General features: G+C 44.2%; 1 protein-coding gene across 1 annotated transcript; it reads right to left on the bottom strand.

Annotated features, from left to right (window-relative positions):
• Positions 1-1,401: 1,401 nt before the first annotated feature.
• On the bottom strand, positions 1,402-25,592 carry PROSER2 (proline and serine rich 2). The gene is made up of 4 exons (XM_059472191.1): positions 25,458-25,592; positions 16,046-16,260; positions 6,042-6,294; positions 1,402-5,164 (listed from the first exon to the last, which is right to left on the bottom strand). Exons 2-4 carry the CDS (start codon positions 16,178-16,180, stop codon positions 4,179-4,181), a joined length of 1,374 nt encoding a protein of 457 aa, XP_059328174.1. The 5' UTR covers positions 16,181-16,260; positions 25,458-25,592; the 3' UTR covers positions 1,402-4,178.
• Positions 25,593-27,427: the final 1,835 nt, after the last annotated feature.

Genomic DNA, 27,427 nt, shown 5'->3' with positions numbered 1-27,427 from the left:
GGTTCAACACCACCAAGTGCCAGGCCCTGCCCTTGGGTCACACAAGCCCATGGATCCCTCCAGGCTGGGGGAGGAGTGGCTGGAGAAGGGGCCATGGAAAGGCAGCTGGGGGTGTCTGGGATGGCCCTGAGCTGTCCCAGTGCTGCCTCTGCTCCAAGGCCCTTCCTTTGCAGCTGCCTCCAGAGCAATCCCACTGGAGCAGGCGCTGCTGTGCCTCAGCTGTGCTTCCCTGGCTCCCCTGTGCCAGGAAGGACGTGAGCAGCCAGCTGAGGAAGGGCTGTGACTTTTACTGTGGTGGCTTCAGCTACACAACACTCAGAGCTCTAAGTTCAAACAAGACTGCAAACCTGCCCAAGCTGCTGGGTTAAACCATCACCTCCCCTCAGCCTCCTGCCTCCCCTGATCCCTCTGGGGATAACACTTTCTGAAGATGTCTGTTCTAAAGGGAGACGCTAAATTCCATGTGTGTGTGTATAAAACAGGAGTCAAAACATCAAAAGCTTCTTCCCCAGGCTGCAGGCACTTGAAAGGCTGCAGGTGCTGGGGCAGCTGTGAGGCTTCACCTCCAGCACGGGTGAGGCACTGGAACCTCCTTCAAGTGTCATGACAGATCCAGCAGAGTTCAATTCTCTGCCTCTGGCTCCAGGCTGGGGCTGGACACAATTACAGGAGGGCACCTGCCCTGCCATGGCTGAGCCCTGAGGCAGCCCTGCAGAGCCTGGAGACAAGGCTGCTGCACCTGCTGCTGCTTCCTGGCTGCCACCACAACCAGCCTCAGGGATGAAAAGTAGCTCAAGCAAATGGAAGTATTTCTTTTTTCTAGAGTGATTTCTATTCTCCCTTTTATGACACACAATGTTTGGACAAATGCTCACAACACCTGAATACTTACACAGAAATCCTCCTTCAAAAGACAAAAAAGCAGCAAACAGATGTGGAAGGGATGGGTAGGGATGTTCTCTGACAGGGAACTTTGACCTGTGCAACAAGGAAGATTTCCACACTCAGCAGGACCACACTCACTTATGGTAACAGCCTTGGAAACAAAGATGTGATTCTTCTTTCACATATAAAATTTTCCTCTTGGAAAGGTCATTTTAATAATGCAAAACATTGTGAGAGAGAGGCTTTTGTCTAATTCAAACACTGTTCAGGATGAACTTCATTCTGGCAAGGACACTATCACAGCAGTGAGAATACACATCTCCTGTCAGACACAGCCTTTTTTTTGTCCCTCCTGCAGCACCTGCCATGACAGGGCTGGGCTCTGGCTCCCACACATCCACAGTTGCAAAATGAAAGGTTATTAAATCAGTATTAGCCATTAAGAAAAAGTCACCTCCGTCCTCCAAGAAAGAGTCATGCTACTGGGTGGCAAAGAACACAATGGCACCTCCCATCAGCCATCATTTCATTGGGTTTATTCTAGTTTAACAGATGATTTATCAGATTTGTGCAAGACAGTTACCTCTAGCACAAAGGGAAAGAAAGTAAAATCACAGCAACATATACACACAAAACAAGATACACAAAATAGAGCTGAATTTATATACAGGTTATTAGCAGCTAGACTTAACTTCATTTAGTACATGGCTTTACTCACTACAGTTTTAGGCACAGAGAAGAATTTATCTGCTATGATGAAGGGCCACAATGAATACCTCGTTCCAAGTCCTCCCTGGGCAGAAACTGCTTTCCCTAATGCAGATCTGACTCTCATTTCCCACCAGCTGAGGACACAGCCCTGCACAAAGGAGGAGAGAACATGACCCAGCTAATTCAGCATACAGCAACTTTAGATATTAACTATCTGGGGTATTTTGAAGTAGGGTGACATTACAGAGTTATTGAACTAGACTGAATTTCAATGAAACAGTGTCAGGGTTTTTCCCCCCTCGTTTGCTTAGCAAGGACTCTCAGCTGTAAACAACTCCAGAGGAGCTGGCAGCAATGATTAGATGTGGAGATTGCTTCATACACACTTCACATTCCTAATGAAGAATTTGCTTCACCAGGATATAAAAGCACAAAGGCCATGAAACATTTAAATTTACTTATCAGGTTATGTTAATAAATTATGATGCATCATCCACATGTCAGCCTGCAGTGCAGCACGTGCTTGGGTGTATTTTCTGTGCTCCCAGTGTTTTTGATTTGGGACTGCAGACTCAGGGCCAGGCAGAACAAGCATGTGCTTTACCTGCAGCACACAAGCAGCCTTTTTTGGCTTCAGCAGCACCTCTCACGTTGGATTATGCATGCCCAAGTGCTCTGCCAGCCCAGGAACGGCCACATATTTTAATTACTGATTGCTTATGTATAGCAAGCCTGTCACAATGAGCAACATGATCACTTACCCAGTGAAAACGCTGAAAAGAGGAACTACATAACAGAACCAGCCAGATACCGTAGCAACACAATAAAAAATTTAAGCAGCAAGCAGATAATTAAAACAAAACAAAACAAAACAAAATCAAAAAACAAAACAAAACAAAAAAAACCAAACAACCAAAAAAACCCCCTTAACTTATGAGGCAGGTTGAGAATGACACAAAGGTTTTTTCCTTCACGACAGCTTTGTTTACAGGTACAGCTCAGCAAGTTTGAAATACTTTATCACAAGAACTACAAACTTGTTTATCACAGTTATGCTCCTCGCCAAAGGGTGTGTCAGTTTCTGCTGCAGCCACCCCTCCTTCTCCAAGGTTTATTGCTCAGCTGCTCTGGAGAAGGAGTGCCTTGGTCGAGGCTTCAGAAAGTGCAGAGAGTTAAGTCAGTTCTTCCCTTTAGAAAAAAAATCCAAAACACTGAGAAATCAAATGTGAAGGAATAACAACAAAAAACAGAGAGTTTGGCATTTGATTTTTAAGTGGCTATTCTTGATGTTTTCAGGTAATACAAAAAGGGAAGGAGTTTCAATATGGAAGGGCAGCTTTGCCGTATTAAAAAAACCCCAAAAACATAATAACACAGAAAATATATTTTGGGACCATCTTTACCAGCTTGTGTATTGAACAAAGGCAAAATACCATCAACTTGGACCATTCAGGAAAGGTGTGCAGCTCTCCTGAAACTCCACATAGCCTGCAAGAATTTTGGCTGTAATTTCTGTTATGCATTGGCAGGGCAAAATCAAATAAGGCTGTGAGCAGAGGATTATCAGGGCTGTCAAACTACAGGAAGACCAAATGACAGTTTTAGAAGTAACAGAATTTGTGTGGTACAGCTACTGCTCAATCAGTAGCAGCTCCTTCCCAGGAACCCCAACATGAAAGAGAAGACTTTTAACATACAGGTGCTGCTTTTGGTACAGAGTTAAGTTGTTCCTATGGCTTCTCTGCTGTTGGATCCTCCCTGGGACAGAGCAGCTGGGGTCACAGATTGTCAGGAGACTCTTTGGCTGTCAGTGCATGTCCTTGAGGCTCTCCAGGCGCCTTTCCCTGGGCACGTGGGTGACTCAGGTGTGACAGGAGCAGGTGCTGGGAGGGGAGGGCAGCTCCAGGGGCAGCAGCAGCAGCAGAGTGAGGCAGTCACCCAGCACAGCTTGGGCTGCTCTGCCCAGGAGAAGGTTGGGGCAGAAACCATCCTGGGCACGGTTCTGAGTCAAGGGGAGAGGGAGGGAGCAGAAGACTCCACTACTGGCAGGGCAAGAAGCCAAGCCAGATAACACAGACAACAAAAAGTCACGGGAGGGTGTCACACACTGTCAGAAATTTCAGCTGTGACATTATCTCGAGCTCCCATGGACAGACAGACAGACATGTGGGCAGGACAGATGGAGCTCTTTGTTTTGGCTTCAAGAAGAGCAAAAGCAAGATTTGCTGTTCAGTTTGCTATGTACAACAATACTGCACTGTACACTTCATTAACGAGACGCTGCCTGCTACAGTCCAGCATTAATTAAATAAAATTCCTCTCAGTCACAAAGAGCAACAGATGAGTTTCTCTGTAGGAAGGAGAGCCAAACCCCACTGCTGCTCATGGCCCTGCGTGGTGCCAGTCCTTCTGGGATAAACACAAGTGGCCATTCCACAGTGTCCAATACCTTCCTGGCTTGCCTGAAGCCGAGAACTTTCCCTTTTTTCTTCCAATCCACTTGATCCCAATCCTGCTGGGAGTGTTCCAGCACAAAGCCATGCTATGACTTTCCCCCTGCTGCCACAACATTGCCATCCGTGTTAGGCAGTCTCTTTCAGCAGTCCCAGTTTCCTGAGTGCCTCTCTCCTGGCTTCTTCAGTGGAGCCACGGCCGGAAAACTTCACCGTTATCCCTTGGGATCGAAACCCTGGAGGTCTGGGCAGAGAACCCGACCTCCTCCTCATGTCCAGGCTTACACCAGCTTGTTTATAATCACTGCAACTTTTTTCTGTGCTCTGCTGTGGGCTGCTGACTTTGTTAGTGGCAAGAGCCACCTCTGGTCTGATTGTTACAGTTTTGCCCATAGGAAGGAAAGGGCTGGGCTCGCTTTTTAACATCTCATTGATGTTTTGGTATCCATTGGTAACAGCCTCTGGCTGCTTGGGCTGCACATCAGGCTGCTGAGTGCTGGGGGCATGGTCCACTTGGTCCTGAGCTGGCTTTCCCTTGACTAGGCCGAGTTTTGTCAGGGCTTCGTAGCGAGTTTGCTCAGAGGAGAGATCCCGTAGGGAAGAACTTCTGTTCCGTGACAAGAAATCGCTTTTGTGCAGCCTCTCCTCCAGTTCAGCTGCCGGAAGAGCTCCCCCATTGATGTTGGCCAGCACCTGAGCCCGCCGCTCCTGCACGTTCACCGCCGCTTTGGAAATGGTCTCGCTGAACTCCCTGCCGCTGACATTTGTTATGTTGATGTTGCTTGGGAAGCGGTGCAGCTTGGGGGCGGGGGCAGGAGGGTGCTTGGCCGCTGGCCAATGTTCACCGTTGGCCACCGGGGCTTTCCTCCTGTCGGGATTCCCTGCGCCTGGGAAGCGCGCCCGGCTCTCCCCCTGCTGCTGCTCCGACATCTGCTGGGCCACGATGAGAGGAGTGGGCACAGAGCGGAGCAGCTTCGGGTGCTGCACTGCAGCAGGGGGTGGAGGAGGAAGAGGAAGGCTCTCGGACACCGCTGGGGGTGGTGCAGGGGGGTGTGGAGGAAGGTCAGCAGGTACAGCCGGCTGAGGGCTCTGGGCTCTCCCAGGCGCATCCAACACTAAAAGGCAAAGCAGCAGAGATGTCGTTAACTCTTCACATAGAGCAGAATGCAAGCTAAAATGCTTCTTTTAACATTTCTCCCCCTCCCTACTTTTCTAACTCAATCTCAGCCCACTGAGCCAGAAGAAACTCTAAGAGAAATCCCAGCAATGGCATCTCTTAGGCAATGCCATAGCTCAAATCACCACGTTTACAATATGTCACTATCCCAGCCCTCTCTCTGCCTTTCACTCACAGTCTGTGTTGCTTCACTGTGCTTCAATGGCTGCTCTTTCTCAAGAGTTCTGCAGTTCTTATTTTTTATTAAAACAGCCAGGAGAGGACAAATTATGTCCCACTGATAGATTCATTGTCCAAACACAGAGAGAACACACACTAGGGGTGACAGAAACAACGTGCCATATGCTACCTTGTCACAAACTCACTGATAGGATCGTATGCCTTTCAGTGCCACACAGAGTAACACTGAAAACAATCTGCTATCTTAAAACTCCTGGGAAAAATCTTAAAAAGTCTTGGGGAAGAGCAGAGCATGTGCAGGTTGGTGAATACAGTCTGCCTTGTTGCAATGATTGTGCACAACAGTGACAACTCAGTCCCAGGCAGAGGATTGAGACAGCAACCCAACAACTTCACCAGATGCATGACCCCCATCAGGGAAAAGGAAAAATTATAAAAAAAAAGTTAAGTTGCAGCAAGAATTTCAAAAACCCCAAGGCAAATTAAAATCACAGTCTTTAGAGCTCCTTATGAGTAACAAATTTATTTTGAGGTAGTAAGGAAAGTACAGAATTTCTTAAACACTTTGAACAGAGAACTGGAATAGGTCAGGGCTGGATCAAAGGGAAAACCCACACTCACAAGAAACCCAATACCTGGTTCTGTGTCTCTGCTGGAAGGGCCCTCATGGTCACTGCCCTCAGGTGTTGACTGCACCAAGTCAATGATATCTTCAGTCTCTGAATGACTGGACACATTTTCCTCTGTGGACCTTGGGGACTGACAGTGGATGCCACTGTCACGCAGGGCCATCTCCTCCAAGTCATCTTCTAAGGCATCTATGGTTTCCTCAAAGAACATGAGAACATCCTGCTCTTCATGAGTTAAGTATTTCAAACTTTCATCATCCTATGGGGAACAAAGAAAACAAACAAAGATTGACACCTTCCCAAAGAGACATTTAGACATTACAATGCTAGAGGAAAAAAAAAAATTAAAAACCAAACCAGCAGCAATTGCCATTACATCCTTTAGTTCAGCAAAGAAATCTTCATTTGAGTTGTACAGAGCAAATTATTAAAAGATCGTAAAAGTCATAAGAGCTACTAAAAAAATAAAAAGTCAATATAAAAATCCCTACACACACCTGTGCCTTTGCAGGGGTTAGGATGGCTTCTTCTGATTTCCAAACTGGGGCAAACTGTGTTCTGTGTCACATTCAGGGACTTGGGGAACAACATGAGAGGGAAAGGTGCACTCAGGACAGCCCCAGAAATGGGGGTTTCTGATTCCCTTTTTGCTCAATCCCAAAGGGTGACTTAACTTCTAGAAGCAATGCTGGAGCTGAGAAATGTCTCTGCCACTACAAACTATAAATTATCCAGAGGTACATGAGAGATTACAGGTAGCAGTAAGGAGGGAGAGGACTTCTAAAGATTTTCCCTTTGAGTTACAGAAAGGAAAACCCAAGAACAAATATGAAGACCTGTCCCTAGCAGTACTGTGCCTTGGGCTATTTTCTTCAGCAGGAAATAATCCTGTAGACCACAGAAGTGATAAATAATCACATGGATTATCCAGTCTTAATTTTCTCTGAGTCACTGCTATTAATTAACTTGATTACCACATTATCACTCTGTGAGGCTGGGCAGCAATGCTCTCTTTTCCCTCCACCCTGGGAAACACTCACTTTTCCAGAAGCTTGGAGATGACAAAGAATGATTAAGAAAGGCACTGCATTAAGACAATGGATACAGGAAAGACATTTCCCAAGAGCCCTGTGTAAGCTCTGGAATGCAAGTATATATTGTTGAAAATCAAGTGAGGTTTTCCCTTTTCTGGACTGAATTTCTCCCCTGCCAAGCACATACTGGAAACTTTGCTGTCAGTAACTCAGCAAGAAGTGCCAAGGACACCTCACTGCACGTGCAGACAGGGTAAAAAGGCTCCTTCTCAGTGGAGGGCTGGCAGAATTGAGGTAAATACATAAAGGCATGCAGTACAAATATTCAAGAGGTAGCACGTTCTTGCTAGGGCAGCACAACTTGCTTCAAACTCACCGTGCCTGTTCAGATCATCTTACATTAGATTAGACTAAAAAAACCTGTGTGCAGCTCTACCTGTTAACTCCTTGCACAAAGCTTTTATCCCCATTCTCAGCACTAAAAATAAGAATGACACAGCTCTGTACCAAAATAATGCCTATAGATTAAGAAATACAATGTGCTGCATTGTACCCAGTGGCAGTTGATCTCCAAGCACTCAGAATGTTACAGATGAGAAAATAAATGGTTTGAGGCTCTTAGCCTGTGTGGCCAATGGTACATTTGGTGGGAGGGAAAGATGTACAGAGGTGTGGTTATTTCTAATTTAGTCTTAATATCCACAGTGCACTGTCAGAGTAAGTAAATTATTCCATCTTGCAGCAAAACTGCTACAAAAGCTAAAATTTGGAGGCCATTTGCCAGTGCTGGTTTAAAAGATGAACTTCAAAGGCTGACGTAGTTCTCAGCTCGCACCCACCACATGGCAGGTTTCAAAGGCCAAGCAAAGTTTTACAGCTGCACTTGAAAAGCAAGAGACAGACAAGCCTTCCCTTTTTGGTTTTTTTTTTTTAGGTTTTTTTGTGTGTGTGTTTTTTTTTTCCTTAATGGATGTTGCAATCTCCTTCCTTCCCCACCCAAATACTCACAGGGCTGCTATGTCTAGCAGGCGAGAGAATGACAGGAAAGGAGCCCTGGCTGGGCAGCCCTGAGCTGGAGCTGAGCAGGACTCCAGGAGCCTTTGTTGAGGGTGAGCTCATTGCAAGAGCCAGACTTACAAGGCAAAGGAAAAGAAGAGGGAGTTGTGTTTGAGAAGTTCATAGAGGCAACAAATCCAGAGTGTGGTACAGGAATTAGTGTGTGCACCTAAAAGAACTGCTCCCACATTAGTTTAATTTGTTTCATCAAGAGCTGAGCAAAGAATAAAGCAAGGAAGCAAAGACTTCCCAATGCACTTCCTTGCATCCTTTTCTGTGCTGCAAGGCTGAACATTTTTCCATGACAGGTAAGACTTGCAGGAGAATTTTGCCTGATTTAACCATCTCTCATGGATCCTGCTGTGTCCCTTTAGGTAAAGGATCTAAATTGAGTAACCATCCCTTTGCAAACACATTTGTAATAAATAGCATACCAAGATGTGAAAGGCCAATTTCATCTCTGTTAGCACTTCAATCTGTTTCCCCATGCAGTCTCCCTTCAAGATGACCAATGTCACATTTCATCAGAAAAAACAAAACAAAACAACAACACCAAAGCCAACAGCTCTGGAGAACAGGCAGTGTTAGGTGAGGGCACTGCACTGGCATCCAGTCTGGATAGAAACTCCCTCAGGCCAGATGTGTTTCAGTTTGCTAGCCAAGGAAACAATCCCATTTTAGACACAAAATCACAGTGGAAAAAACAAACCTACTCAGGCTGGTCAAACCAAAGGAGCTCAGAGATGTAAAGCAAGCAGTGACTTGCTTTATTCCCACCTGTATTACATGTACTATAGCAAAGCCTCCTGAAAGATGGGAGGAATTTTGGTAACTTAAAGGTGCCAGTTTTAACTAAGGCTACCCAGTCTATTTGCAATTTTCCATATATTCCAAGTACTGGAACAGTTAATATTCTTTCCAGGCTGGTTTTCCAGGCCTCCTTTTTTTCTTAATGAAGCTGTGCTTTTTAATAGATGAAAAGTCTTTTCAGCTACTTGAGTTATTCACCTCATAGTTTCCATCTACTCCCTACTCTTGATACACAAACACATCTCCCTAAACTAAATCTCACATACACCTACCACTATAAACTTTAAACCTACTGTCAAAAGACAGCCTGAATTTGAAACTTGAATATTGTGCTTCAGCTTAAAATTACATTAAATTAGGAGGATTAAAAGGATTGCTCAGACAGAAGAAATTTGGGATGAAAACAGCTGAAATAGCTGAGTATGCTCAGCTGGCATTAATATTTTAGATCTCTCTGCAGCCAAACATTTCCTGCTTATGCCAAACAGGAAAGAGTCTGTTAAAACACTGTTTGTTATAAAAGAGGAAAAATAAAGAAATAAGAGAAAGAAAAGAGGAATAGAATCTATTTCATAGAAAAGATTAATTTATTCCTTTCCTACCTAACTTAATATCCAGAGACTCACAATTTTTCATACACATCTGAAGAAATCCTGAACATCACATCCAGATCTAAAATCCTAAGACCAGCACAGCTTTGACAGAAACAGAAAACCACAGGAAATCCCAAGACATTTGCAGTGCTTAAAAAAAATCTTCTAAAACCTGCTAAGGAACCACACTTCAATTACCAAAATACCAGGAGAATGGCAGATTCAACTGATTTATCAATCACTTGACAGCACTGAAGAATTAATAGGTACAATTCCATGAGAAGGAAGGGACTGGGTACTTCTCAAAAGAACCATGAAGGGAGCAAACTATTCTAAGGTGCAGTACAAAGGACTTGCAGCACCACTTGGGCCACAGTCTGCGAGTAACAAGGCAGTTCTGCTTGTCAGAAGGGGTGAAAAGGAAAGCCCTGCGTGCAGGGGTTGTACCAGAACACACAAAAAAGCTTTAGCACAGAAGAAGTCAAGCACCTCTGACTGGATTTACAGGAAAGGGAATTGGAATGGATTGTAGTGCTGTTACTGCAGCTGGAAGCATGTGAGTTACAGCTGAGAACATGAGCTACTAGACAGAATCACACCAAAATCCCATTTAGCTCAGCAGCCTCCAGCAGCTATGAGCACACAGGAGGTTGTGGGAGGTGTTGCTGTATATTTTATGGGTATATTTTTCCTTCCCCCAAATCCTTCCAGTTTCCAGCAACACATGGCTTAAAGATTTCCCAGATGCACTGGCATCTGTGTATTTAATAGCCCTTAATGAGCTTTTCTAGCATGAATTTGTCTTATTGTTTGAGCCATGGAAATGACTGGCATGCACAGCATTCTGTGGCAGGGAGTTCCAGAGTGTAATTGTGTGCTGTGTCAAAAAGTGCTTCCTCTACAACCCACTATCTGATGGTTTTGATAATACCATTCCATTTGGTGAAGAAGACTATAATATTGAGTGTTGTTTTCTTCAGTTTATGAGGATAATTGTACTGTGTGCTTCATGAGAGGCAGCAAAGCATATAATCAATAGGTCCTAAGTGAGGAAACAAATTATCCACAAGTACTTAAAAGATAAATTAGATGAGCTAAAGTCATAAACTGACTAAATTACTGCTAACCTACTTTTAAAGAAAGCAAGCTGAATATCTACTTAAACTCTGAAGACATCCCTTTGATAAACAAAATTAGCCTGATCAGCCTATAGAAATTAAAGGAGAAAAGAAGTTGTTAGAACAACATTGAAAAAAATGGGGAGACACTTCAGGCAAAAGCCACTAAATTTTTATAAAAACATCAATAATTTCACACCAAGCTCATTTCTCAAGAGAGCGTTCTTGACCTGACCAATAGGTGCAAGCACAAGATGTCACATCCCTTGATTTGAAACCTTTATGACACAGCCCCCAACAATGAACCCACAGATGAACAAAAAAATGATGCTGAGATGAAGTTACTGCAAGGTACCTGGGCAATCTGTGAGTTTGTCAGTTTAAGTGCCACAAAGAGGGAAAAAAATCCGCTGTTGAGGGATGCAGATCTCATTCTGGGACATATTAACCAGGGTGATGACATGACAGCACATCCTCATTCGGAACACAGAGTCCAGACTCAGTTGCTGAACTTTGGAAAGGATGCAGCCAAGCTGGACAGAGTCCAGAACAAAGCACGGAGTGCTGTGAGCTTAACTGCACAGGAAGGCTCAAATAATGGAGCATGTTACATGAAAACAGGGGAGAATGAATGGGGGTGGGCAGATGCAGCCCTGTGTCCCTGAGGGTATTTTAAGATATAAAAAGTTGACCACCCATATAATTGCAACAAATCTTCTCTACATTCACTGAAGGTGAGACAAGTAGAAGTTAACTTTCACATGACAGAAACTTTAATGCAAGTATTCAGTGAAAAGTAGTGGAATATACAAAGAAAACACTCTGGAAGCCTAGGAATGTCTATCAGCAAGGTTTAAAAAGCAGATTTGCCCACCTCCTACAATAATCTCTAGCTACCAGATCCTGCTTTGAAGCACAATGATAAACTTTGTGTACAGAGCCCAAACTGCCTTCAGGATCTGCATTCTCACTGGCATATTTTACAGCAAGATCATTCCTTGCTAGGAGTCAGGCTCTTATTTTCCCAAGGCACACTGCTTCCAGCTCACACTAACACCAGCTTTAAGTGGCTGAAACACAGCATAGCTCCCTCCACACCCTGTCAGGAATGGCTTCCACCTGCCCCAAGGCAGCTGTAGCCATACAAAGCAAACAGTCAAAAATTCTTCTCATTTTTTGTGTATTGTTATTTGGCAAAGCCCTTGGACACGGTGAAAGGTCTTGCAGTACAGTAAAGCCTGTGGAGTATCAGTGTCAAGGAGGAAAAAACCAATTATACAACAGGAGTCTTTCTCAGGACATTCCCTTCAATGTACCTGAAGTGCAGCTCAGCATGACAACACTCACTGAAATTGTGAGGAAAAAAGGTGGTAGTGGGCTAACAGATATGATCTGTCCTTTTCCAGAACCCCTAAATCCACACTGGATTCCCAATGGATTCTCTTCAGGGAGGTTGAGGCAAAGAGATACCAACATGGTGCACCAGAATGCCAGGTCTGTTGCATCTGAATTATCTGTACTGATCCAAAAAGGATAAAGATCATAACAACAAATTTTTAGCCTACAAGAGACACCATAACTACAAAACAACCAGGTCACCCCTGAGTTAAATGGCTGAGGGTGTGAAACAAAACACTGAGCCAGCTCAGACTACTCACAGCATAGCTGCTCCTCATGTCTATGTTCAGAATGTCACCTGTACTACACAAGGGATCCAGGGGTGACAAACCATCTCCAGTGACTGGCTATGAAGTCTTGCTAGAGTCAGAGAGGAAGCTTGTTTGAAGAAATAACAATCAGAACAAGCAAAATCTCTTCAGAGTCATGGCCTCTCCCAGTTTAAGCCATTTGATTAGAGATCAAATGAAATAGTCACTTGAACAAATTCTGGAGGTCACCACTGCCCCAAAAAGAGTGGAGGTGAACTGTGGCATTAACCAAGGATCTGTCTGATCCAAAGCCAAAAAAACAAAATATAAAACACAGTGTGATCCACCAAGAATAACAAGAACTCACTATCCCTCAAAGCCACCACTCAGTAAAACATGCTCAGATACAGAAGGTAAAGTACTGAAGTTGTAGCAACAGATCTGAGGCACTGACACAGCTTAGTGCACATTATTAGTGCAGTTCCAATTAGCACAGCTCACTTCAGGTACAAGCAGCACCTCTGCCATGGCTCTCACAGGTAGCACAGCTGTCCTAGCACATCATTCACACTTAGAAACCAAAGCAGTTACTCATGGCTGAGAACAGACACCCAGTCCCATTACCAGAGACAAGCACTGAGAGAAGGATTGGCTTTAAGAAGCTGGTCTGTGCCTATTCAGTCAATGCAACAAGGCAAATTGCTTCCAAAAAACCCCAAGACCTAGTTTTAGCTTTGAATTAAGTGTTCCTAAATTGCTGCAACTGTATTTCATGGCAAGTTAATTCTTATACACGTGTCTGGCAGTGTCATTACAGACTGGGTTTTGGAAGCTAGAATGGCCAAGCACAGTGTTTTTGTTTGCCCTCACCCTTGGGTAAGTGCAACTGATTCCATGCATTGGGAGAACACTTCTCTCAAGCAGATGTGTGGATACCTTTTTTTAACAAAGAAGCCAAAATATGTGTGCAAATTAGGCCTCATATATAACAGCTTTTATGGCTACTAATGTTCATGTGAGATGAAGATATCAAGGCATACATTTCTCCCATCTCAACTCAACCTGCTGTGACAGATTTGGCAGAGTAAGTCCAGACCCAAACATCTGTAATTGCTATGGAAATACTCATGAAATCAAGGCAGCATTTTGCTTTCCATTTAAAAAAATTAATTTGGCTTAGAGGCCTGCAGTTGTCAAAGATAACTGGAAGCATCAGTATATAGGTAAGAGAAGCTGAGAAACCTGGCAAAATTAAACTGAAGAGACAACAGCTGACTGGGAGGGATCCCACATACAGAATTTTAAGACCTTTTCAGCACATGACAATTGATGTCCAACTCCTGGTCATGCCTAAATTGACAACCAGTTCCCAGCAAGCAGTGCCAGCACAGACACACAGGATGCAGGACCAGCCAGGAGTCAGCCAAACCAGCTGTGAGCAGTCAGCAAAGGCTAAAGCCAGTCCAAGTGTTTGTCCCCATTATCACATCCCTGGGCTTGTTTGAATTCCACAGATGCAATACAAAGGTTATATTTAGTAACCATTGCAGTCTGACACTGAGAAGCTTAAGAGCCTGGTTTTTCACAACCAAGTAGGAAGAAACCTGCAGCACTATGGGCCTGTCATAAGAAGCACTGGCACACTTCTTTCCTTTGCAATGCCATTACAAAAACCCAAAATATCAAAACCAACCCTGACCTTTCTTGCCGTGTCTCTAGGAGAACAGGCCCAGGAAAGTGATGAATGAAGAGGCAGTTAGGTCTTTAGTTGCTCGTGTTTCAGGGTTTAGTGAAGGTCCAGTGTGCCTGAAAATATTTCCCCACTTTTCTCAGAACTGGCATAATAGAAATTCTTTGTCTACACAAAGTTGTCTACCCCTTTCTTCTCACTAGGCCATCAAAGCTGCTGCATCATCTGAACTTTTATAACAAAACTACTGAAGCAAGAGGATAATTTCTCCAGAAGCATGTTCCAGCAATTAGGCAGAATTTCCTTCATGTTCAGTTTAACACAGACCAATTCTCAAATTCAGAAACTGAAATTATGCCTGCATTGAAGAGGTCATATTGTCCAGCCTGTTACTCCACACATGCCAGTTGCCAGCCTTATTGGACATGCCACCTGCTACACTGCTGGAAGAAAAATCATAAAGGGGATCTGTGGCATCCCAATCAAATTTGTGGGTGCACAATTCACTGTCTTCATGCACAAACTGAAGACAAATGAAAGGCTCTGTGAACTGCTGATTCCCAGGTCTGATGGGAATTGCCTAAGCCTACAGCTAACTTTTACTCCATCTATAAATTACTGCATTACAGAGTAGGAAGGGATTCCAAATCTAGCTGATGCATCATCCCATGGGTTATCACATGGCAGGATCTAGGATCTTGGACTAAGGGAATTGATGTCATTTTCTGACACAGCAGACCTGGAATGAGACTGTACAGACTGATTTATACATGGCTTTCTTATTCAATACTGATTTTTTCAAATGTCTAGTTTCATGCCTGCTAAGAATAAAACCCTAGGAAATATGATTGACTATTACCTGTTAAGCTGGAAACTAGTGGTAGAGCAATAAGCAAAATTAACTTGCAATTCTGTGTAAAATTAAGTTGTAATTCTCTAGCAAAGTATTACTTCCACTGTAATTCTCTAAAATTCAACCAGCTTTTATAAAACAAACAACATACACTAACTTTGAGGCCAAATTGTGTACTTCTCCTATCCTGACCCTTCACAACTTTTTTCTAGAACAGATCAGAAACAGGTAAGGAACTAAATTTCATCACACTTGTTTTGTGTTTTAACTAGCAACACAAGCTGAAGGATACAGTGTCATACTAACAGTAAGTATTTTCAGTAGAAACAACAAAAAAAGGACCTGCATTTGAATTGCCTCCAGGTGCCAGAAAGCTCACAAAGTAGCACAAAACCATGAGTGTGTCTGAGGTATACAGATAAATACAGGTTTTGCCACTTTTTCACAGAAAACTACCATGTTAAAAGAAAATTATCTGGGAGGGCAAAGGGAAGGAGACAAAAAGCCTAATTCAGGCAAGACAGATATTCAAATTTCCAAGCAAGTGTGTTTACCAGTGTGCTCTTCCCTCAATTAAAAATGGATGTTTTTCAAATGCTTGGGATGATAAAAAAAATATTGAAGGAGCCATACCTGCACTTTCTAGGCTTAGCCTGTCAGTACACAGTGTACTGTTGAGTTCCCTCCTGATTCACCCTGCTAATTGGGAAGAATGCAGAAGTGCATCCTACTCCCTCAGTTACTCACTCACAATTGAAATGGCCACACACTCATACTCACTAAGCTTTGTTTATGGTGACATATTTGTTACTCATCTAATTAAGGTGGAATAAGATGAGACCTTTATTCAGGAGTGTCAACAAAGAGATTAAGCAAAGGCAGTGTGTAGAACCACCACTATCCTTAAGTTTCTTTATGAGCTGTTTAAGAAAGCAAGGGCAGAGCAGCCCTTACTGCCATTCCTGGTTCTCTGGGAGGAAGGGCTGGAGAGAAGCACTCAGAGACAATCAGACCAGAATAACAAGCTGTTGTACCAAAGCTGAGGAGTTATTTCTGGCCTTTGAGTTTAACAACTGAGACAACACCAGCAACCACTTAGGATTAGAAATGGCAGAAATCAATCTTAATAACACAAAAATGGTGTGATGTGGGACAGAGCTATTAATGTAATCTGTATCACTAAGCACAAGGCTCATTAAACACTTACCAAGGTAAGATTCCTGCACCTAGCTTGGCTGCCATGGTTCTCCACAGTGCCAGCCCTTTCCATGCTCCCATGAGTGTGCTCTGGAGAGGTTTCAGATGCCATTTCAGGAGGATCCACCAGGAGATTCCTAGGCATCACACCTTCTTGACCTATGGATCCCAACACAGCACAGATGCCATGGGTGTGTTACGTGGGGCTGCTCGCTTTATTCATGTCTGAAAACAGAGAACAATGTGGCATGGGGTTAAATCTGCTGCTTTAAACACCTGAAAAGGAATGGAAAATAAATGGTAAAAAAAATCCCACACAAGTTAATGAAGGGCATATCTTTATGTCCTGAAACATGTCTACTGCTTTATGGGCCTCTTTTAAAACACTGGGTTTGATCAAAAAGATTACTAAAATTCAACATAGAAAGGTTCTGTACCCCATCTCTTGTGCTTCCAAACCAGATGTCTATGGACAGTTGGAAGCAAGGATCCTGCATATATCCTTGTCCTACAAATTCAGTTTGTGTTTTCCATTATGGCACATCATTAACAGTAATAAAATCCCACTGACTGAGATACCAACTGGCACAGCTCAAGTACTTTTATCTTTATTTGGTTTTAAACAAGAATTCTATTTATGGGATCACATGAGGACAACAGAACTCCATTCATTTCCTAACACTGCTGCAGTGAACTCGTGCTACTGAAGCAGCTCTATGCCACCTGCTTCTGGTGAAAGATCCATGAGCAGAACTTGGTGCCATTTTTGCATCAACGCATTACAAATTGTGTTTTAAAGCTTCAAGAGCTTTTATTTCACTCAGCCATGAAGAAACAGTACTTGTACATTTGGAAGACACTTACTGAAACAGACATATGCACCAGCACTCACTAGAGGAAAACTCCCCAGTTTTTTAAGCTTTCCCAATGCCCAGTTCTGCAAAACCTCTGAATTGTCATCATCTCCCAAAACACTCTGGCAGAAGTTTTTCTTTGATTCTCAAGGACACAAACACAAAAGTCATCTTAGTGCACCAACAGCATGAGCAGGGGTAGGCACAACATAGAACCTAGCTCATTTCTTGCTGCAATACATTAAAGCACCCTTTGCAATGAGAAATTGCCTTGCTTGCTAACAGTCCATCCTTGCACCCAGCCTGCCTGTGAGCCACGGCCAGCAGTGACACATCCCTCAGAACAGCTGGCTCTGAGGTGCCAAATGCAGCCAGCTGGGAAATGGACACCACTCCCCTGACACTGCACAAATTAAATGAGATGCTCCTGCTTCCCAAGTGCTTCTCCCTTTATTATGGCACAGGAGGCGACACGAGAAGCAAAGTCAAGCCTGCATTTCCAATTCAATCGGATTACTTCTCCTTGCTCCCCACAGCTGTGGGCTGAGGGCTGAGAAACCAGAGCCTTCTGGTAAGCTGATTAGTGTTTCATAGCAGTGAGATAACATCTGCCAACAGCGAGCAACAATTCCATCCCGCTGATCCCTCCCCCCAGGAGAGGCGATGACATTACCAGAGGTGCCTCCCCTGTGCCGCAGCACCAGCGTGTCCTGTGGGAGAGCTCCCGCACAATGCAGCCAGGCTGCAGCCCAGCCAGGCTTGGAAGCACAGCCACAATCCACAGCACTGGGCTGCCACAACAAAGAAAACATCTCATAGCCCTTCTTATGAGCATCAGTTCTAATGATCAAATTTAGCTTTACTTCTACACAAAAAGAACGTTCTTCCTTTTTTTCTATTAAGAACTTTAGCTATCAATGACACAATGCATCCTCAGGATAATGGGCTTTAAGTGGTGCCCAGAGATGCTCATGGTCCTGGTTCTCAAACCCTCAGGACAGGCGGGCACAGGAGCACTGAGGCAGCTGCTGCACAAAGCTAAACAGGAAAACAGCAGCAGCCCAAGCATGGAACAGCAGCAGCTCCATCTACCACACACCCCGTGGTGCTGAAAAGCCACACACAAGCACATCCACACAAGAAAATATATGGAATTTTTGGAAGCCAACATTATCAGTGAAAATCTTGACTCCTCTGAAATCCTACACTTCAACAAATATATATTAATTTTTAGAAGGCAGGTCTATCAGAGCATCTTGACACCGCTGAAATTAACAGGAAATTCCCACTGACTTCAGATTCCATCCTGTGATTGTCAAGGTGACGTTCAGATGGAAAAGAGAGACCAGCAAGAGGTGAGTACTTCTACTGACATCCAACATATGGCAAATGTTATTCCTCTTCAGCAATTTTAAGTTGCAGCATCAAGTTTTTTTATCCAGGTGTCCCCAACATAAACTGAACATGCCATGTTTGTTCAGTCCCTCAGAAATGCTATAGACAACTGTGAGATTTCTAGAACTACACTCAAAACTATGAACATTTTATGGACTGTATTATGAGAGGTCACTGCTGCAGATTACAATAGATATCACAAATAAAACCCACATTTAAAGACTAACCAGGAGAAGACATTAATTGATGTTACCATGAAACAAATCAAGAGGCCCAGATTTTGAGGGAGGAGTATTTAAGAGTATTTTCCTGCTTTCTCCAACAGAAATACCTCAGTTTAACCAGGACTAAGTTCATGGTAGGCTATCTGCATTCAGGACAGCAGGAACACCCAGATTCAGCAGCAACAAACATTAAAGCCACGAATTATAAATAACAACAAATACTTCTGCTCCCAGCAAGCTCCCATTACTCATTCTGGAGCTGCAGTTCAGAGGTTTCACAAAGCTCCTGAACAATGACTAAAGGCTCTGAGTGCAACTGGTTCAGAGAGCCACCCACACAAGAGCCAGCATCAAACACTACAGCACTGGCCCTGCTTTTGTGTTAGAAGCTGTGGCTTCTTTGGGACTTTTACTCATTTCAGAAAAGCTTGAGAGCTGTGCAATGCTCTGTGAGCCTGCAGAAAAAGTGTGGGGGAAGATTTTTTTCCCCTTCTACCTTTTACATCACCTTTACCACATCAAAGGTGCATGTCAATAAAATCATAATCCACTCATATACATTATTTCTTCTCCCCTTTGCTGTGTTCTTTATGCTTTGAGAAACTCCTACACCTCTGTACAGTGTCTAGAGCAGCCAGGGCTGATGTGAGGCTGCCCAGCACTGCTGCAATACACACAGCATGTTTTACAGACAAATTCCTCTCCTAACCATGCTTAACACTAAAGTCCCTTCACCCTCTGTATGTCATCTCTATTAAGGGAAAGACTTTATAAGTTTAAGATAGAAATAGTCAAGGTTCTAGTGAATTTCCAGACCCCCGTGTTTCAGTAGGATTGCCAAGGGAACAAGCAGGGTTCAAAATTAAGGTAAGCTTGCTTGTTCAGAGAGAAGGAACAGCAGGACAACAGGCAGCTGTTCCTCCTGACCTTCAGAGATGCATTAAATATGAAAGTTGCTCACAATGGGATTTGTAGTTCAGTCACTGTAGCTGGGTATTTTTTAGCTTGGCTTAAGAGATGTGTGCCTGTACCATTAGGGATTAATAATAAAAAAATATCAGATCTTGACACAGGAGCACAGAAGTGTGACAGGAACTGTACTATTTGGAGAGAGGATCCCAGATATTAAACCAGAAATGCATTTAGGGCAGATGTGATTCTATCATCTGAAGTGATCACTTCTTGGTTACACTAGAGATAGCTTTCATGAGATATTTAAAACAATACAAGTCACATACCATACGTGTTTTTCAGAGAGTAGAAGGAGGAAATTGAAAGAGTCTGAAGTTAGCACAGAATTTCACCTCCAAAGATTTAATTTTGCTTTGACAGAGGTAAATAATTCAGAGAGAATGTATTAAGTTCCCATCAAAGATAAGGTGTGGTCTGTCCTTTCAAAAAGGATATTTTTACAGTTTTGCTGACTAAGGTTACTTCTTCACTGAAGCTCAATGTTAGCATTTACAAGGGACTGTTTCTATAGTAGCAGGAGATTGAAAGAATTTTTTATTAACAATCCTGTTTGAAGACTAGCTTAATAGGCAAAAAGATCAATCCCACAAAAGTGCAAGACATTTAAATGCTAAAAATCAACTGCTACATAAGCCAGGAGCCAAGAGTCAGCAGACAGCACCAGGCCATTAACTGCACAATATACTTAAGGTGAGTTGACAATTTTTAGAAAATTATCATGCATTTTTAAAAGGGCACAAGATCAGCCTGTCCCTTTCACTATACATACAGTTTCTAGAACACTCTCTGCATGAAACATTTCTGAAGATAGATTTCTAAGCCTCGTTGCACTCTGAGCATCACACAGACTTTTGCTTTGTTCTTAACCAACTCTTTCTCAGTGACTCAACTGAAACAGAAGTGGCCAGTGAACTTCAAGGCTGGTTTAATCTGTCAGCTGTGCACAGACACAGCAATGCACACACTGTCAGTCACCTTGCACTCCATGGTGCTGGTTGAGTTGGGAGAGTTAAGCATCTGGGAAAAAATATCTGGAAACACTCTGTGGTCATTAGAAGTGTTACCATGGGATGGGTTTTATAAAAATGATGGTGCACGAGCAAACTGGAGACTTTTATCAGCCTCAGTTGGCAGCAGAGCAGTAAAACAAGGCAAAGGAGAGCAGGGATTCATTCAGATTCCTGCATGCTGTGCTCAGGAGACCACAGGGCTGCCCAAAACAGGTCAGGTATTTGTGTCTAATACCCTCCTGGATTTTGCCTTGTGTTAAGTGCTCCTGCAACATACCTGTGAACCAGCTGTACAACACCAGAGCTGAACAAAAGCAGCTGGCACATGACATGTCTTCACTGACCACTGCTGCTCCAAACTCCCCCAAACCAACTGATGGTTACTTCTGGTGGACACATTTCCTCCTTCTGAACAGGGCTACCAGCAAGTGAATTCTTCTCACCTCCTTCAGGATGTGAAATACTGAGTTAATCCTTGAGCTTTAGGGGTAACCCCACTCTTGTGGTATACAGTAAGAGTGAAGCTTTCTGGTAAAAGAATAGATAAGAATAGACTAAGTAACAGCACAGCCTACAGAGGCCAAACCTCACAGGCAAGTTGACTCATTCCAGGAGCACACAGGATAAACTGATGACGTTTTGCTGAACACATAAAAATCCCACAGAATCAGACAGTAAATTTATAAGCTGTTCTTATAGAAAGAAACAAAACAAAACAGAAGTAAACCAAAACTGGCCAACATGGGTAAATTCTGACTTTTCTTCTCCATTTCATAAGTGTAGAAGCTTGTGATAACACTGAGTATGATTCAGAGTCTTGATCTGCTCATGAAAAATCCCATGGGTTGGAAACAGTTATGGCTATTTAACATCCAGTAACCCAGAAACATTCCTGCCCTTGTTTAGAGGGGGACTGTCACTACAGTATGCCCAAATAAAAATCCTGACCATTAATGGAAAAAGAACAAAAAAAAAAAAATACACACATGAAGAATCCATGACAGTAAGGTCTACTAAATGAGAGACAGGCAACAGCATTTTTATAGACACTTCCTTGGACATCAATATTGATTTGCAGAACAGGTGACAAGTGGGACTGAACAATATTTAGCCAAGTGTGAACTCAGGGGGCTCTCATGGCAGCCCATGACAGATGTGCAACTACATCAAAGTAATTAGAGTGACAAAAACCATGCAGGTCTCCCAGAATTCAATGTTTGTAACCCCAATATTTTGTTTTAAACTTTCTGGTTTCTGTGGCACACTGGTGACAGTTCAAACTTTCCTTTACAGGCTGGGGAGCTACAGAATCCGTTAGTTTTGGAGCTAAGAACAAAGATTCTCTCAGTCCTCTAAATCTGGAAGTTGGAGCCTCCAGAAACACACTGAATGTCATTCATACAACTCGCAGCAGAATTTGTGAGAGCTGCCAACAGTGAAATACCTAATCCTGTGTACATACATTTTGGAAAGAACTAGATGGGCAAGGCATCAATTCAGTAAAACTGAAATCTGTCTGACTTCACTAGGACATTCCATCACACACTTAAATGGTTCCGTGAATTGGATCTCAAATTAAATGTAGCAACCACTTAAAAAGAAAGAAAACAATCACAAACCAACATTTTCATCACCCAAGTAATAATTCATTTACTACACTGAATTCTCCAAATCATGCTTTGCTCAGAAACAATACCTAAGGTCACACCTTTGACCACGTTAATCCAAGCCTGATGATACCAGAAAATGAGGAATCCATACTGTGCTTCATTCTGAACTGGTCTTTCTAGGGTTCTTTTCACTCTTTGGAGACCCTGTGGCTCAGGGACTTTGTTACATCCAACCAAGGCAGCACAAGAGCACAGCTCAGCACTACCTCATACTGCTCCCTGCAGTGTTTGGGAAATGCTCCTTCTTCCAAGGCGGTGGGATACCAGGGCAGGATTTGATGATGCACATTGGTCCACCCTCAAGATGGGAAAAGAAGTGCCCACACATCTTTGCCTTTTCCCTTGCAAATAAACTCTGTTCCCAGTTCACTACATCAGCAACAGCATCAGCTGAACCTTGTTGCCCAAAATGAAGGCCAGTAGCAAAGGCTCCTACACAACATTGTGGATTAAACCAGCAAAGATCCCTGAAGTGCTCCCATTTCCCACTCATTTTCAGTGACAGCATCGCTTCCTGCCCCAACTCAAAACAAAACTCCAGCTAGTGACAAGCAGTTACCTTTCTGTAGATTAAGGTCTTAGCTAAGAGCAGTGCTAAGGCTCTCACTGGGACTCTCCAGGTGAGATTTGATGGCCAGCAGCTGCTCAGTGGGAGGACTTCGTGTGATACCAGAGCTGCCTCTCCAGTCCTGCATGGGGCTTTAAACACATCCAGGGGATGGCTGAGCTCTGCTCTGACTTCAATTTGCCTCATGCAAATTTCAACAAGGAAAGAGTCCCATTCTTTTCAAGTTACTCTTTTTAAATCTCCCCTGTTAACATCAGGGTGGTGCTATCTGTGACAGCCAACACTTTGGAACCGTGAAGTGTGCATAAACAATTTCAGGCACAGACGCCTCTGTAATTAGTCGACTTCTGTCTTGTTACAGGTGCAGCATTGCTGGGGGTTAGGGTTTCATTATGTAACTGCTGCTACACTCATGGCAATGGTGAGCCAAATCCTGTTTTACACAGCATTTAAGGATAGCAAGACAATTTTCAGCCCCAGTTCAGCTGTGTCACAGTCTCACAAGTAGATTTCATGCTGCTCTCCTCTGTTTCTTTTCGTGACTGCTGTGCTGGTGTGGGGAAGAAAGCAGAGGACGTCTGAAGCACAAAGCATGGGTGTTTACTTTAAAAATTAACTAATTTTGGACATTTCATTCCTATGTAAGTACATAAAGGTCTGCCTGCCCAAGGTAAACAAAGCTGAAAACAGCACTGGTAATGAAGAACAGTACAGTCTTGGCCCTGGACTTTACTTGGTACAGGGATCATCCATACACACCCAATTGAAAAGAATATATTTAAGCAGTTAGTTATACTGGAAATTAAAATCACTTGCTTTTATTTTTTAATTAAAAAAAAAAAAAAAAAAGGAGGAGGGAGGATTTGGTAACAGTAACAGCCTGGCTGGCTGGCTTTGAAAGCCACATTCATATACTCATTTATTTTCATGCTCCAGTATTTCAGAAGGTCAGTCAGCCTGTGACTTGTCAACTGCTCAGGAGTAGAGTTGCTCCAGTTACTATATCCAACCAGCAATCTGTCAGCCAGCATTCTTGGTTAACATTTCTCTCAGAGGCATGCAGTGAAAAAGCAGCTATAACTAACAGGAGGAGAGGAGTTTTACTACTGACAAAACAGAGATGCAATATAGAAATCTCCCTGCTCCTTCCTAATGCCAGGCATTACTTGCACTTCTCGTCATAAAACTTCATTCTACTCATTCACTCTCTATAGTAAAACCCGCAAACAAATCCTTGATAAGAAAGGCACTGCTGGGAAAATCTATTCAATTTCTGAGAAATAAGTAATATCTTCATTTCTTAGAGACTCAAGCAAGCAACAATTTTTTTACCCTTTTATTGTTTAAACATCAGCTCCCCCCCCTTATACAACCGTAATTCCTGTAAAGGAAGGAGAAAAGCCAAATCATAACGTGTTAAAGTAGTGCCTGTACAAGGAAGGCTATCTACAATGCTGCACTAATCAAGGATCTGTATCAAAGTCTTAAAATAATACCTTTTTATTAGCATAAGCCAGAAATTGCAAAAGCTTTTAAAGCTAAGACTTATGCTTTAGGGTTTAGAAAGAAGTCTTTCATAAAAAGGGAGGGGAAAGGAAGTTGCTGTTACATTTCTGGTACTTGCTACAGCTTAAAATCCTTGGAAGATATTTGGAAAATTTCGGAAGAGGCTGTCTTATTTCTTTCCTATTTCATCTGCATGCTTGTTACCACAGGAATCTCATCTCTTGCTACACCCATGCACAGGACCAAGCACAAGAGAGCTCCACTTCCAGCAACCTCCTCTCGCTGCCACACTAAAAACAAAAACTATTCAGGAAACATGCCCTTGAGATCCTGGATTACTGAAAATCCCAGGAGTGTTTTTAAGGCTGTGCTTTCTTTTTACACGCACTAAACCTCACCCGAACCACCTCAGATTAAGATCTTAAGAAGCACCAGCCTTCTCATGCTTACCAGCTCCTGATGGAAAAGGCACCTGACAGGAGGAAGGGGAAAAAGTATCCTGAACTGGAATCTGCCACTGTCTGCACAAACAGCTTTTCCAGTGGAAACCCTAAATTGCAGACACTCGGAAAGCAAACAGGAGGCACAAGGCAGCTGTTCCTCATCACCCTCAGTCAGGCAGGAACAGCACACGTCAAAGTTTTACAGGTATGAAACCTTTACTTAAACATATTTCCTTAAAGTTGCCGATAAGCAGAAGCAAATTTGACGTCATGGTAGGGAAGAACAAGAAATCCACAGAGGTAAAAAATTTTTAAGAGCTCGGTAGTGGGAAGCCTATCCTCACACAGGGCAGGGCAGCAGTTCGCTGATAGTTTTTCTCTTCCCCACCTATCTACCAAAACCAACCCAAGCCCAAAGCTCTCTGCGGGGCTGTGCCGGTCCCTGTACCCGGTCCCGCCCGCCGCCCAGAGCCCGCGCAGCGCACGGAGCACCGGCCGCCGCTGCTCTTGGAACAGGAGGGAAGAATAATTAAAAATCCATTAGTGAGTAATAAGAGCAACGCCGAACCCTTGCCGTGGCGGGCTGGCAGGGACGGGCAGCTCCGCGGCCTCTCCCCGCAGCGAGACCGAGCGGGGGACAGGCGGAGCGGAGCGGGGCGAGCTCGCCCCCTCACGCCAGCGACCCGAGAGCCGGCGGGGACGAGAGCGGGGGAGCGAAGACCCCTCAGCCGAGGGCCCGCGCAGGGCCAGGGGAGACCCCCAAGAAAGGGCAGCACTCACCGGCTTTGGGTCCGCACCTCTCCCTGCCGAGGGCGGAACGAGCCCCGGTGGAGGACAGGCAGGTGGTCGGAGCAGCGCCACGGGCTCCGCCGAGCTACCGCCCCGAACTCATGCGCACTGCGCCGGCCGCCACCCACGGCGGGCGGATAAAGCGGCCGGGCGGTGGCTCAGCCCGGCCCGGCTCCGCCTCGCCCGGGCGGGACCGCCGCCTTTGTCCCGACGCTCGGGGCCGGGCGTGAGGGAGGGAAGGGAGCGGAGCCTGCCCTGCCGAAAGGCGGCTGCGGTGTGGCCGGGGCTGAGGGGCTGCGCTGTCCCTGGAGCGGAGCCCAGTGTGTTGGAGCTGCGAAGTTCGTCAAGGGTCTGGAGGATCTCAGTTGCGAGGAAAGAGGGAGATGGGCCTGATCAGCCTCGGGAAGAGGTGACTGAGATGGGACCTCATCAATGTCTATCAGTATCTAAAGGGAGGGTGTCAGAGGATGGATCCGGCTCTGCTCGGTAGTGCCACCCAGTAAGACAAGAGGCAAAGGGCACAAATTGATGCCCAGCAGTTCCACCTGAACATGAGGAAGAATTTCTGTCCTGGGCAGTGACCGAGCACTGGAGCAGATTGCCCAGAGAGGGTGTGGAGTCTCCCTCACTGGAGATGTTCCAGAAGTGTCTGGACAAAATCCTGTGCTTCATCCCTTCTGACCTGACTGATTCTGTGTCCTTCCACTGTGTGGGGGCCATGGGTCCCCACAGCCCCCCTGTGAGGGCAGAGAGCCATGGCAGGCACAGTGAGAGAGGGGACAGTGACATCTTTGGCTGCCTCAGAGAACCCTGAGGTGAAACCTGCCCCGATCATGCCCAGGGAAGCTGTGGATGCCCTATCCCTGGAAGTGTTCAAGGACAGGCTGTTGTGGATGTCCTATCCCTGGAAGTGTTCAAGGTCAGGCTGGATTGAGCTTTGGGCAACCTGGTCTAGTTGAAGGTGTCCCTGCCTGTTGCAGGGAGTTGGAACTGGATGATCTTCAAGGTTTCCTTCCAACCTGTTCTATGATTCTGTGAGGCATAAATTGGGTTGGATCTGGTGTATGAGGGGCTTGTCCCTCCACTAAACTACTGGGAAATGGTGAAGATAAAAGAGAAAATCACTGTCACAACTGCCTGACTCTGCCTCCTCAGTGGGGAAAAGGTTTACATGCCTTGTTAATCTATGCCACCCATATACTTAAGAGCTCAATAACAAATATTGCCTATTTGTATTCTTATTTATTACTAATATATTGTCACAGTCATAGGTGTTTATCAGGTGATTGTGTCCTCTCCCTTCTTCATTGTGCAAGGCTATGGCAGCCAGCAAATTACCAGTTTGACTTATATTACACCGTAAAAATTTCAAGCTGCTTTCAGAAATCATTATTTTTCACCCATGCTGTGGTGGCTGGAATATTCCTAACGCAAGAAGTACCTCAAAGTGTGGAAGATGGAAAGGTTTCAAAAAGATGTGGCCCTACCCAAACAAATGGAGTTACAGAACAGGGAATGGGATGCTGTACAATGTGGGTCAGTGAGGGCTGACAAGTAAGACCATTCCCAGTCTGTAACTTCTTTTTCCAAGTGTTCTCCAAAGCTACAGGAGCAGTGTCCAGGAGGAAATCAAATGATTAAGACTTTAGTTATGTAATTTCTGGTTATGTTAAAGCTGATGTCTAATCTAAGATTTTTGGTCATTCTACAGCCAAGAGAGAGAGAGACTTTCTACCAGTTGAAGAGAGGCTGGATAAATCACATTGTGAGCAAACCTGTCTCCAGTGGTGAAGCCTGACCAGAGTCCTGTCTGTTTCTCTTGACTGGGGGCCCAGTTTAGAGCTTGCTGATGTTAGGCTAAATGAATCCCATGTTTCTCTTTTATTCTTGGCTGTGGCAACAGCTTGGTACAGGATCATCTGCCTGTCCTGTGTAACAACTGTTACACAAGAGCACAGGAG

Source organism: Ammospiza nelsoni, chromosome 5, assembly GCF_027579445.1.
Source record: "Ammospiza nelsoni isolate bAmmNel1 chromosome 5, bAmmNel1.pri, whole genome shotgun sequence".
NCBI classification, from domain to species: Eukaryota; Metazoa; Chordata; class Aves; order Passeriformes; family Passerellidae; genus Ammospiza; species Ammospiza nelsoni.
Note: the sequence above shows the minus strand (reverse complement) of the source record. Positions and strands in the feature narration are given on the sequence as shown.